Here is a 14,174-nt window from a genome sequence, read left to right as displayed (position 1 = left end):
ATCTAACAAGGCTTTTTCTGAATCCAGTGCTGTCAAACCTATGCTGCTTTATTTCTTCCCACTTATCCAGGCTGTGGGAAAAAAAAAGGAGCAGGGGAGGGGGAGGGAAAAAAGGAACATGACTGCATCTTTAAGATTGAGTAGTTTGGGTTTTAGCACAAGCTTTTGTGAATATAAGTCTTCTTCAGATGCAATGCAGAATAATATCAGAACTTTAGATCTTGTAAAGTATATTTATATAGTTGTGGGAATGAGATATAATGTAATAAGCTCTTGGAGCTTAAGATCATCTGGGGAAGCACTACTCTTGGTCCTGCCTCCTTTGCAGGCACGATTGGCAGGGACGAGAGACAGGGCCTTCTTAGTGGTGGTCCCTTGGCTGTGGAATTCCCACCTCAGGAATATAAGATCAGCTCCCTCCCTCCTGACCTTTAGTAAGAGAGTGAAAATGTAGCTTTGTGACCAAGACTTTGGTGAACTTGTGCAATAAATAGATATGGAATGATGTGCAATGACTATTTGAGAAGCCTGGATTACACTTGAGGATTACAAGATTAATTGTGAAGGTATTGTTTTAAATGTTTTTAATTGTTTTAATATATTTTATAATTCTATCTAAATGTTTATTTTAATTGTACATTGTTTTGCAGCATTGAGTAGTGGCCTATGTGTAAGCCGTCTCCTGGGTGGAGAAAGGCGGAGTAGAAATGTCATAAATAAATAAGTAAAATCCAGAAAGACGCAAATTATGTCCCTTTCCCTAAATTTTCAAATGGTTGAGCATAGAGATACAGATCTTCACAATGGGGGGCACTTAGTGCTGATATGTGAAATCTGCCAATCAAAAGTCAAGTTTCCCTGGGTTCAAAACTCTCACCAAGACGATTTCATATATTATATGTGCAGTAGTGAGCATTCTTGTATCATTATAAGTAGTGCACAATGAAGCCATTCTTTTAATTTATATTTCTGCAAATGGGTTCAATTTTAAAAATATAGTTCAATTCAGCTATTTCTCTTTCCAGGAAGCTCTGCAATTTCCTTGTTGAAGGACTGTGATCTGTAAACTCCTTACTGTATGTCCAGGGGTTTTGAAATGTTTCGCACATTTTTGGGTACTGTCATTTCTAATTTCAGATTTGTGTCCATTTGTCTGAAGTAGTGGCTGGACTGGGGGAATGAAACACATTAGTGAGTGGAACTCACTGTCTCAGAGCATGATGAAGGCTTCTTTTTTTGAAGGTTTTAAACAAAGACTGAATGGTCATCTGTTGGGGATGTGTTGACTGTGCTATTCCTGCATGGCAGGAGGTTGGACTGGATAGCCCATGTGGTCTCTTCCAACTCTATGATTCTATGATGCATGAATGAGTTGCAATCCCAACTACTTGGGGTATCTTGGTCTTAAGCGGTAGGTTTTTACCTGCTGATGACGCAAATGAAAATGCTAGGAATGCTGTAGCCAAAATAATAAATGAAACTACTTTAATTTTTTTACTCTCAGGAGGATAAAGTGACTGCTATGAAGGGCCTGAACTTCAAAATATACCACTACAACACTCATTAAAGAATTTTCAATACAACTTTCACAAATATGATTACACAAGAAGGATTTTCAGGATTTCTACAAACATTTGATTTGAAAGGGGCATCTCTTTTCTAAGACATCACACACTATTCCATTGTAGGCAATTTTGACCTTCTCTGGCAGACATTTTCTAAATAGTGTACACACCGTCCTTAAAAATATTTACTTAACCAAGTTGAAACAAAATTTCAAAAGCCCAAGGCTTCCAAATTAAAACACTCAAAGCTTGTGTTGCCTATTATAATAGATGTTTGTTGCCGAGTCCAAGAAGTGTGTTAATCAATGTACTACTTAATGTGCATGGTACATAAAAGGATCTGATCAGTAAATACAGTACTTCTAATGAAAAAGTAAAACACATGATTTCTATTGCAAATCTATCCAAGTCTAATGTGAAGACTCAAGGCTTCATAAAAAATGAGCATAACGTAAGTAAATGTGACACACCTTCAGGGCTTTTAAAATATAAAAATGCTTTGGATGTTAACTACTATATCTTTATTGTAATAAAAACAGAAATGATATAACTCCATTCATATCAGTATCAGTAGCAAATTAATTTTAACATTTGATGAGAAAAACAAAGTAATACGGCTTTCTTATGAGAATTTGGATTCTGAGTCCTTGACACCATTTTGTAGCTTGATGAAACTCGAAAAGGAAAGCTATTGCTACTTTGTACTTTGCTGAATAATTATCCATCTAAATGTCAGCTGCGGACACGTGATTTCTCTTTTTATGTGCAAAAGAACTGTTCCCTTATGCCCATATTTAATTACAATATGGAAATATAGCACACACTCACCTTTGCCTTTGACATCCCAATACACAACCATTTCACTCCTTCAGGCATTTCCCTCCTTTTTTGTCAGAAATAAGAGTGGAACAAAATCCCAACATATCTCTCTCTCTCTCTTTTACACACATATATGCACACTGGAAAACAACCTTCACTGGGACTCATCATAAGAGTGGTGAAAGCAAAATCCATATGTTCTCAAACATAGATTATTGGGTCAAGAATAAACAAAAGAGACATATCTGCCAACTGCAGCATCTGGAGATTTAAATGTTACATATTACATTATTATAAATGCTAGTTAGAATTATGATCAGTTTTTAGCTGAAGAGGTCTGAATCAAACAACCAAAGATGTGTCTTTATAAATTCCTGATTTGTCAAAGTATATTTTTCCCTGTACACAGCTATTTGCTTTGCACAAGATAGCAGGACTTTGTATAGCCAATATCGTCCTTATTTTCAACTAACCCATGTTAGTCACATGGAAAACTGAATGAGTTTCCATTCTTGACTTCTACAACAATTCTTTGCTCACATATTTCAAATGAAATGAATGTTCATCCTATGCTAAAAATAAGGCAGCTGGGATATGAATAGTTTTGGCTACTATGGAAATGTAGCTAATTCTGGACCAAGTTGCATAATGAAATTTAAACCTCAGTCCAGAGAATGCAACCATACTGCATCAAAATAAATGTGCATATAAAATAATGCAAAACCAACCAATAAATACAATTTACCAACACACATACTTCAGGAACCATAAGTCTACAATAATGACCAGGAAGCTAGAGCAACCAGTAACCAGGCATTTTAATTCTAAATATCAATTCTAAATATCTGATTTGTTCCTGTTTGGTAGCGAGACGCCTTCTCATTCAGACATTTTGGAAGAAGGACAGAATTTTTGGTTTTATAGACTTAGGTCCCTAACATTAGCGCCTCAGTTTAAAGGACAGTGCCCATCATAAACTAAACTGTTTAGAAACAGTGTTCTGAACCTTGTTTACAGCTCACTTTTGTCTTCAGAATCTGAAGTGAAAACTGAAACTTTGTTTATATTTTTTTAATTCAGTTGTTAATCACTTCCATAAATATAATCAAATATTTTAAAATGTATCTAGCAGAGGGAAATTGAGAGCAAAAGAACAGAAAAAAGCCTCTTTCAAACTCCAAAAAATAAAATAAAAATTCAAATCAATTATTATTCATGACCAATGCTGATAAGGGAAGGAATAATAATAAGCTAGACATGAAGAAAGATTACAATGAAAGTCAGTGGGGGAAATCATTCTTAAGACTCCCATCTCAACAAACAGCTCAACTGAGTTAGAACTGATTGCTCAATGAAAAATAAAATATACTATAATTACAATCACAGCCCCCGAGTTACAAACATCAAACTTACAAATTACTCCTAGTTAAGAACGAGGGTGAGACAGCAGGAAGTGAGAGAAATCTATCCCTAGGAAGGGAATTTAACTCCTAAAAGAATTATCATGGGGGAAAGGTGTCTCCACTGAAGCTTTCTAACCAATCCACAACAAGCCACATTTTTCAAAATCCAATTATCACAGGGACAGAAAGTGCAGTGAAATCTTCTGAACAGGGGCACAAGCAGCAAAACAGACACCACGGGGTGTAAATGCCTTTGCTATCCAAAGCGAATATATAGAAATATAGGCTGGTGTTACACTTTAAAATGTACCTATTCCAACTTACAAGCAAATTCAACTGAAGAAGAAACCTACAGAACCGATTTTGTTCGTAACCTGGGGACTGTCTGTTCTGATATCAAAGCAAGCTTGTTCTCTCCACTACGTACCTTCTTTGTACATTCCACTTAAGGAGAAGAACGGTATCACTTGATCTGTCAGAATTAACATACACTTTAGTGCCAGGATAGGGAATAGAAAACTTCTTTCTTCTTGAAAGCTAAATTCAATTTCTGATGAATTCTCTCCAGGGAGGAGGGAGTCATTCCATATTTCACTGAATTATCCTCTACTCATGATAAGGTGGCAGTTAAATATAAAACTCATAATTCCCCTAATGAAAGTAGTCTCAGAAAAGACTTACCCGAATATTAGCAGCCACTGTCATAGTGTAGAAAGAAGTAATATCAGACAACACACTTTTATTTTGGCACAACTGTGAGTGCTAAGACTACAGTAGGTTTGATTATCACCTGCAGAACTGCACATTGTAAAGATAAAAGTTGTTGCTCCTTGTCACTTCACTTTTATGCAGCGATGTAGTGCTAAGTTTTGAAGTCTCACCATGACAGTACCCATAAGCCATGCCTTCAGGGAAAATCCAAAAGTGCAGGCAGCTGTGTTTATTTGTACCACTAAATCAACTCCAGCAGTTTTCATCCCTATCATAAACAGGTATTTTAGAAAACTAATGGGTTTTATATTGCTTATTCAAGATGAATCCAAGACCCAAAATATTTCCTACTGCAAGAATATCCAAGCGTACCTCAGTTAACAAAGCATCTGACAAAAAAGCTCCTTGTATAAGGTCTATTTATGTCCATCCAAATCTCTTTTATTCGTGTCCTCTATTTGCAGGAAAGTTTTTTTTAAACAATATCAATGCTTAGAGAATGGTGTATGCGAAATGGAGAAACACAGAGCAGTTGACGGATAATTTCCCAGAAGGAAAAGGCATTCAAAAATGGTAAAGCAGCAACAACAGCAGTAACAGCAGTTCGACAAATCAGAAGCTTCTAGTGCCAACAGTAGAGTCATGAGCTTAAGCAATTCAGGAGCAGTGTCAAGCTTAAACGGTATAAAAGGCTTTATTCAAAGGGCTATATAACTAGATAGAAAATTAAATGGGGCTCAGGCATCTAACTAACCAACTAACTCACAGCAGACATCTTGTCTCTCTATGTTCACAGAAGAACAACGTGGAAGACTCAGGGACTTGTCAAATGCTCAGAAGAAGAAACATGTCTAACAGGAAAGGTGATAGGAGGAGAGAACAGAGTGACAAGCAGACCAATGGGGAAAGGGCTTTCCCCTGCCAACTAACTCATCAGCTTATCTATGTTAAGTCCTTGATGACGACTACAAACTTAGTGCAGGATGTGGTTGAGTTCCAACAAGACCTTCACTGTTGGATTGTAGCAGTCGGTCAGTAGTAAACAATACAATAAAGTCTGATCTGAGTTTTATCAGGATTCTATAGAAGTCAATCCTATTATCGCTGTTTGTGCCCACCTACAAAAGGCAAAGTTAAACATCAGTTACCTCCAGAATCCCTTACTAAGCAACTACAATTAACGAAACAAAGAAAAGGCGATAACAGATAATTTCACCTTACGATCTACTTCCAGCATTTAACAAATCAAAACTAGTTCTATAAGTTTAGGTACCAAAATGTAAATAATAAGAAAAGTTGAAGCTGGATAAATTTTGGTCTGTTGAAAAGGGGTCAGTGGAATGTTCACATTACTTTTGCTTACTTAACAGTATGCAAAAAGGATCTTGGAGTACCTTGAAGACTGACTAACAATAAAGCTGGTAACAAACTTTCATAGAGTAAGGCTTGATCTACACAGAGGCTGGATCAGTAGACCCATATAATGCAGTTTGAACTGCATTGAACTGCATTATATGGGTCTACATACTGACCAGACAATGAAGTTAAACTGCATTATTTAGCACTGTATATCCAGCCTAAGTTTACTTCCTCAGTCTACGAAAGCTAGTTACCAAGTTCATTCTCTCTGTTAGTCTCTATAGTGCTAAATATCCCTTTGCATACTGATATTCCAGACTAACATGTCCATGTTTTTTGAATTCATTTACTTAAGCAAGGCTTGCCTGGCCAAGTTGTTTCAAATTCATTTGCGCATATTGTTCATTTTGAGTAGAAAGTTTGCTGAAACATGCTTCTTTTTATGTTATAGAAATCTATCCCTATTTTCCCCCAAGTTATTTTGTCTCTGGGACTGAATCTCCTATTAAAGAACTAATGGCCAGAAATATATCTACTTTGTTAACTGAGGCATACTTTTAAGTGTTGCTGAGAAGATCTACCCCAAACCCATCCATGCAATGTGACAATTTATGCCAATCAAACCTAATTGACTTTGGTATACTACAGATTTGATACAGTTAAATGTTTCTCCCCATGATTATATGTCCTTTTCATTATAGAGCTTTACTGATACTAATTGATAAGACTATACATAGGATACTGAAAGTGCAACTGCTTCTACCAACTCAAAGACAACTAAAGAAATCTAGCTTATGTATGAAATGTTTTCCACTCCAGCAGACTCCCATCTGAGTTTTTTCCATTTAGAAGAAAAGGAGTTTAACTACCAGTAATTGCTTGCAGATAAAGTGTGACCATGTGGCAAAGCGTCTCAGTCAGAACATTTAAGCTTCTACATCCATAACAGCAAGCTATTTCTTCAAAAATATATACTTTAAAGTCGTGTCTTTCAATCTTTTTTTTTAACTTATCCTAATCAAACTGATTACGCTGTTGAACAATCTTGTTTCCAACCAGGGGCAGCTCAACCCATTACACAAAGTAAGCATTTGCAGTATAGTTGATTTTGCCCAGGGGTGCTCTTGAGGCGCTCTTGGGGGAAAATAGACCTTGACATATGTGAGTTGTAGTTACTGGGATGTATAGTTCACCTACAATCAAAGAGCATTCTGAACTCCACCAATGATGGAATTGAACCAAATATGGCACCAGAACTCCCACGACGAACAGAAAATATGTATATCAGTGATTGGGGGGGGGGGGGGGGGGCAAAATACTGTTTGCTTACTGTTGAAAATTACCTAGGGCTGCCTCTGTTTCCAACATGATACAAACAGTAAGCCCAATTTTTGGAAGAAGGAAATTTGTTTAGAGGTACTATTACATTTATCACTTACGTTAATTTTTAAAAGAGTAATAGTATTGTTGGGAAAGAACATTAAAAATTAAATATTCCATTCCATTAATAGTGAAAAACGGTAAGAAACTGTTGGACATGAATTTTATTGGTAAAGTAGCAATACAACATAAAAATATAAATTAAAATGCTGTAAATCATTGGATTTTAGTTTTTTCCAAATAAAATATCTCCATCCCATACATGTAGTGCAGGTTGAGGACCACTGCTTTAGAATTTCACCAATACTACGTCTCAACTCAATTAAGATTTTGAAAGGGAATAAAATAAATACCAAGCAATCAAGTAAACATTTAAATGCCTCTTTCAAGACAAATGAAGACAGTGATGAAAATAAATACATAAAAGTTTAAATCTTGATGGATTATTAAGTCTTCTTGTAGAAGACAACATTAAAATTACCTTCATTCTGCACAATTCTATGTCACAATATAGTACAACCATTCATTGGAAAGAACCTGCATAAAACTGGCAAAATTGTGCATATATAATGATATAGACCTTCCATGAAAGGTTACATGATTTACACAAGCCCAGTAACAGATGTGCCAATAAATTAATGCAATGCTGGACATTATTAAAATATAACTCGACATCATTACAGAGCAGCATAGTCCTTCTTTAATTTAAAAATGCCAACATTGAACTTGTTAGAAAGGATCAAATTGTAAATGGTAAGAACAAAAAGTATCTGGACTAGCAAATTTTGACCACTCTTTTCAGAAAAAATAGTCTCTATCAATTAGGTTTTCATTTTCTGGGGAACAAAAGAAAGCAAAACCAGTCATAGAAGAGATGTCTAAATACGTCTTCTTAGCTTTAACTTTCTCATAAAGATCCTAATTCATATTCGGGGGGGGGGGGGGGGGCTACTGCCTAAGATATAAATTACAGATCAAGAATTTTACTTGGTCAATAACCAGAAAAATTCTGCAATAAGCAGAAGAGAATGTTCAACTAACCATTTGATAGGCCATTTCTGTGCTCTTGTACATTATTGCTCCTGGGACTTGAAAATGGACTCATTTGACATGTTCCTGTTGTCGGTGAATAAGGCTGGAGATTTTTCTTGCTGCTCACTAAAGGTGTTGTTGGCATCTAAGTAATAAAAAAAACAAATCAAAACACTTTAAAATTATGCTCCAACATTCTCTCCTTCACTTCTGAAAACTCTTAATGCTATCCATATTTTTTCATACAATCTTCCAAAAGAAAAAAAACAGCCATCGTGTCTCTTTTGATGTAATTTCAGGAACTCTTTTACATCTGAATTCATGCCTGATAAAGAATTGTTTCTAGACTTCATGATGGTAACATATTGCAAGTAAAACAATAAGCTTTTGGACCCTACTCATTTATTCCAAAGGAATACTTTGAAACATGACCTTAAAAGAAAATGTCATCTTTGAAAGTTTAACCATTTCCGATTAAGAAAAATAAAAACTATAAATCTATAGAAATCTGTCATGGGTGAGAATCTAGTTTCAGTTTATTTTTAAATCCAAATCTACCAATATTTACATGATTAGGGAAAGAAAGACTGGTGGGGTTTTTTTATTTATATTAATCATATTAGTGAAAATCAAATGCATATTAAAATAAGCAAGCCAGCTTTAGTCTTCTTTTTCAAGTATAGAAGTCTGATGTTTTCTAAATGGCACAATCACAGATGACTTGGTCTGCCAAATGGAGCAAAATTTAAATAGACAAAGTTTTTTTTTGCGTGCACCATCTTCCCCAGCACCAATGTGCTCCTGTCAGTTCATCAAACCATTATTGTCAATTTAAACTATCGTTCTGAGTTTATGTTGGGGTGGACAATTGCCATGGTTGAGGGGCCATGCTGCTCTCTCTATGTAGTGCTGAGGTCTGCCTACCGACACCAAAGGTTAAAATGCCCTGGGGCACAAAACATAGCAAAATTGCTTCCCACACTGATGAGGGGGCATTTAAAAGTACAGTAGTAGTAACAGTAACAACAACAACATAATAGATCACGTTTCCCTCAGTAGAAAAGACAATTATGGAAAGACTCATCCTCATTTAAATTCTTTAATTCTTCCCCTACCCACCTGACCAGCACTACAGGAAGACCAATGTGTTTTTATCATGCAGAGAATTAAAATCTTCATATTCCTGCATTACTATAGGAAGGGAAGGTGTGTGTATGAGAGAGAAACATAGTGTTCATGTGCATACGAATGCTAGGGCAGTGGTTCCCAAACTATGTTCCACGCAAACCTAGGGTTCCACAAAATCAAAGAGATTCCACACACACACACACACACACACACAAACAATATTTTTAAAACTTTTTTGAAAGCCCATGCCACAATATTTAAATTCAGTGTAACTCTAGTTAAAAAACAAAATTTGAAACTCTCTATTTCCAAACCTACTACATTATACAAAACACCCAAGCAATAAAAGTAGATGAAAGAAGGTATAACATTGTGAGTTCACAATGCTTAGGAACAGAGTCAGAGTCCCGTGGAGAAAAGTGTTTACATGACCAAAAGATTTGGGCACCACTATGCTAGTAAACTAGAGAAGGCGATGCCAGCTTGGCCATAGGGACTGCTGTTCAAAGACCCAACTCTCTGCCTTGGCTTTGCCCCAATCTCATTAATAAACAGGCCCTGACCCATCACTAGCCTCTGTAAAGGCTCTTAGGAGGAAAATGCTCACCCCTCCCTGCCCTACAGGGAAACAATTCTAACCAGAACCAAACTATGATTATTTTGATAAAGTTCCAATTATTTCAGCTTTGATGTTTCTGAAAACAAAACCACGCACACTAGAATGGGATGCGAAAATCCATTCTTCAAAAACTGCCCAGTCTTTCTAATGTATAAGTTCTAATACAGTCATTCATTTGAGTGGTCTGTGGCATGTTTATGCTAATCCAGAAAAAAGTCCATAGTAAACATGACCAGTGTGCATCATTTCTGGTTCCAGTGGATTCTACGTGACATCAACAATGCCTGGATGAAAGAATCATGTGGAAACAACCATTTCAGCCCTGCAAGGCCCCAGGGAGATACAGAACTGAGGTGGTGGTTTCACACATGATCACTTCATCAATGGGATCCCTTCATTTAACTGATATCAGTATGGCATGGAATTGAGCCAAGATACTTCATGTAAAGAACATCTAGCAGAATGATTTATTGCTTTTCCTCCAGGTTATTTATACCTCAACTCTCAAACCAGCTTTCCCAAGAGACTTAAATACAATTTAATTTAAAAAAGTAGAATCTGCATTCAAAATGTTGTAGTGAAGTGCACTGTATGGCATTTCCAAGCCACTATGGCCTGACTGCCGAAGCCAATATGGCTAGAAGCCATGCTGGCTGAGAGATATTGACAGCTGCTATCCAAAAATTAACAATCCAGGCTCATTTCATAAAATGTAGAACACACCTGGTCAGAACACTACATTCCTGCTGTCCATTCACCATCAAAGGTTTCTACCTAAGATCATGGTCAATGGACATGCTCAGCCTCCATCAAGTGGTTTTGGGGGCTTTTCATGGATCCCCAACTGTCAATGGATTTCAGCTCCCAGAGGCCCCAGTCAGCATTGCTAATGATCAGGGATTCTGGCAATGGAAGTTATTATATCACCAAATATTGATGTTTTAGAAAGAAGTGACATATAAGATCAAATATATTATTAGAAAGTTTAGATATAGAAGCCCTACTGGAATAACTGAAGGTTAATTAATGGTTCAATTCTTTACTCATTTAACTTACTAGTGAGCATGTACAATTTGTACAAGTCATCATTTCCAATAAAATGTGGTTCTGGATCCAAGTTCCAAGCTTGCAATGAATTTGCAAAGCAGCTAATATGAAAAACCCAAGCACACTTATTGAGCCCCGATGGCGTAATGAGTGAAGCCCTTGTGCCGGTAGGACTGGTTGACAGAAAGGTGGGCAGTTCAAATCCAGGGAGTGGGGTAAGCTCCTGTCTGTCAAGCTCTAGCTTCTCATGTGGGGACATGAGAAAAGCCTCCCATAGGATGGTAAAACATCAATCGTCCAGGCGTCCCCTGAGCAATGTCCTTGCAGAAGGCCAGCTTTCTCACACCAGAAGTGACTTCCAGTTTCTCAAGTTGCTTCTAACATGAAAAAAACTTATTGCATAACACATGTAAAACTGTTTCTTCTTATTATTATTTTAAAAGAGCAACCCCAGACATGCAGATAAACCCTGCACTGCAAAACAAACAAAATCAGTGATACTGTTTATAGTCACTGCCTTTCACCCTTCATGTGTATGTATGGTTTCCAAAATCATATATCATTAACAAAACATCAACCCATTTAGGATGCAATTCTAAACACACCTTAGAATAAGCTGTAGTGAACATAATGGAATATCTATGCATGTAAATCAGAATACATTTGCACAGAAATAAATTATGCTACCAAGGGGGAAATATACTTGTTATCCACATATCTGTCGAAGGAGATACAAATCTCAGAAGAGGCACCCTTTTACATAGAATAGGAATGCTTCTTTTAACATAACAACAATGATTAATCATTATAAATGACTGCACTAAAGAATTAACCATTTTACAATTATATGAGGCCAGAGTCCATTTTTTGTTCAAACATTTTAGTGAAGTGACAGAACTGAATATAATTGCAAAATATCACAGTTCTACTGATTAACTCAGCTTTTGTTCTTTGTATTCTCATGTTGATGAAAATCTTGATTCCATAATTTTCAAATACTGAAAACACTGTACTTGAAAATTCTTCCTGCCATTTTAAGATGTTGTTATTAATAAGAGAATCGGACCCTACAACAGGGCAAAAAAGATAGAGAAGGAAGCAGACACTAATAACAATTCTAAATGTTACAACTACAAGTTTCTACTCTTCCTCTTGATTTGAGCTACACTCTTCCTCTATGCATACTTTCCTACTAACATATTCAAATTATTCACGTGAACCATTTTCAAGTAATATACAAATCTGCAATTTTTCATTTTTTAATGATTTCAATTATTTTAAGAATCTTTATGCAGCATTCACACAAAGCAAAAGGATGATTTCCTAGTTCATAAACAGCATTAGTGATCAGTACTGTCACCGGATTTTTGAAAACCAAATAAAAGCGCAAGCTTTCAGTAGAGATATTTTGACACTGCAAGCATCCTAAATTGTATTCTCAAAACATGCATTTTTTCCTTTTTAATTTTCATTTCAGGAGGAAAAAAACAGCTTTAGGGTGGAACAGAGTAATTTCAAGCTGGAACGCTCACCTCCAGAAATGTTACTCTGAGCAAGGAAGCAGATGCAAAATTACAGTCACAGCTGTATTCAGAGCACAACAAGGTGGGTAATGGAAAACTAAATTGCTAATTAAATTGCTAATGATTTTTGTTAGTGCCACTACTGTATTTTGTCACCTTTGCTTAAATACAAACAACACAGAGAATCTTTTTTAACACTGCCAAGTTTCTAATTTTGCTAAATAACACCGAGACCTCTAAAGGCTACCATCTATAAAGAAACCACTGGTGTGTGCAGACAAAACTGGGGATGATTTTATTTACCAGCTATTTACGTATACACACTTCCCCAACGATTTTTTTAATTTCCTTTTGGACTACCTATCTCTCCAACCCGTCTACATCAATGTTCATAGTAACACCTACAGTTGGTATGGGAAGACAATAAATTAGCATATGTCATGACATAATGTACTGAAAATATGCGATAACCACATTTTACAAAAAGGAAGAGAAACTGAAGCAACAGTCAATTTTATTTTTATTGTGATAACTGTAGGAAAAATTTATTGCAGTGTTAGTATTTTATTGTTTCATTATGTTAGATTAACTGAGAGAGGTAATTACAGTTTCAACATAAAATGTCTTTAATGTTTTCATTTCAATTTTGCAGTTTATAATATGCAGATTATAGCACCATCATAATCCCATATTGTTATATGTACAGTGAGAGGGCAGTGCATTTGCTTCACCAATTATAGAACTAATTTCTAATAATGATTTCAGAAAGGTCCCTAACACACTCACTAATTGAGAAGAGTAAGTACATAATAACAGGTTTATTTTTTTAAAAAATGACACTGCTAGTCCTTCACTTATAGCCAGTAGTGTCATGCCAATGAACTTAAAATAGCAGAAATATATAATCATAGTTTTTAACTCTAAGATGCCCAGCAATTAATTTTTCCTCATATTCAGTGAGCTGTATTCCAGACTGGCAAGCTATAGTCTCAATGAACTACTGATCCTAGAGGTAAATGAATATATCCTAGAACATTATTTAATCATAGGAACAACCCACATACAGACAAAGACTTACTTTCTCCACAGTAGGTTTATCCAGCTTCAGAGCTCTCTTGGCGCTAGAAGAGAAAGATGAGAAAAACTTCAAAACAATGTTCTAAAAAAAAGGCGCCAGTTCAGTGATTATCTATCCACATAGCTTATGTTTAAGGTTTTTATCACACTTACAGAAACTAAGCACAGACAAAGCAAATGTATTAACCAGTTTATCAGCACTACTTTGAAACCTTATTAGTTTCCAACCCCAAACAACACTTCTCCAATTATGCAGACTAATAGGAAACAGTTCAACTGGCATACCAATGTCACAAAGTAAAAACAATTTGTTAAAAACATATTTTGTTTCCTATAAACCATTAATAATGAATATAACTGCACACAAGTTCCCAACAACTTACCTTCTGTATACATGATACAATTTCTGTGCCAGTCACACACACAAAAACACACCAGGCATTTAAACACTAGTACATTCAAGGTGAAAAAAGTAGTTCTCATCATTTTAGCTCTTAACATGATTCAATGC

At 35.9% G+C, this 14,174-nt stretch overlaps 1 protein-coding gene across 1 annotated transcript in view; it reads right to left on the bottom strand.

Annotated features, from left to right (window-relative positions):
- Window positions 1–14,174, bottom strand: part of ITGB3BP (integrin subunit beta 3 binding protein) — a 50,868-nt gene that overhangs the window by 26,924 nt on the left and 9,770 nt on the right. The window contains exons 2-3 of the mRNA XM_060773660.2: window positions 13,665–13,707; window positions 8,279–8,414 (exon numbers count right to left, since the gene is read on the bottom strand). Of these exons, the coding sequence (XP_060629643.2) occupies window positions 8,279–8,414; window positions 13,665–13,707 (179 nt within the window). The remainder of the gene's footprint in view (window positions 1–8,278; window positions 8,415–13,664; window positions 13,708–14,174) is intronic.

Source organism: Anolis sagrei, chromosome 4, assembly GCF_037176765.1.
Source record: "Anolis sagrei isolate rAnoSag1 chromosome 4, rAnoSag1.mat, whole genome shotgun sequence".
NCBI lineage: Eukaryota > Metazoa > Chordata > Lepidosauria > Squamata > Dactyloidae > Anolis > Anolis sagrei.
This window is presented reverse-complemented; position numbering and strand designations above follow the sequence as displayed.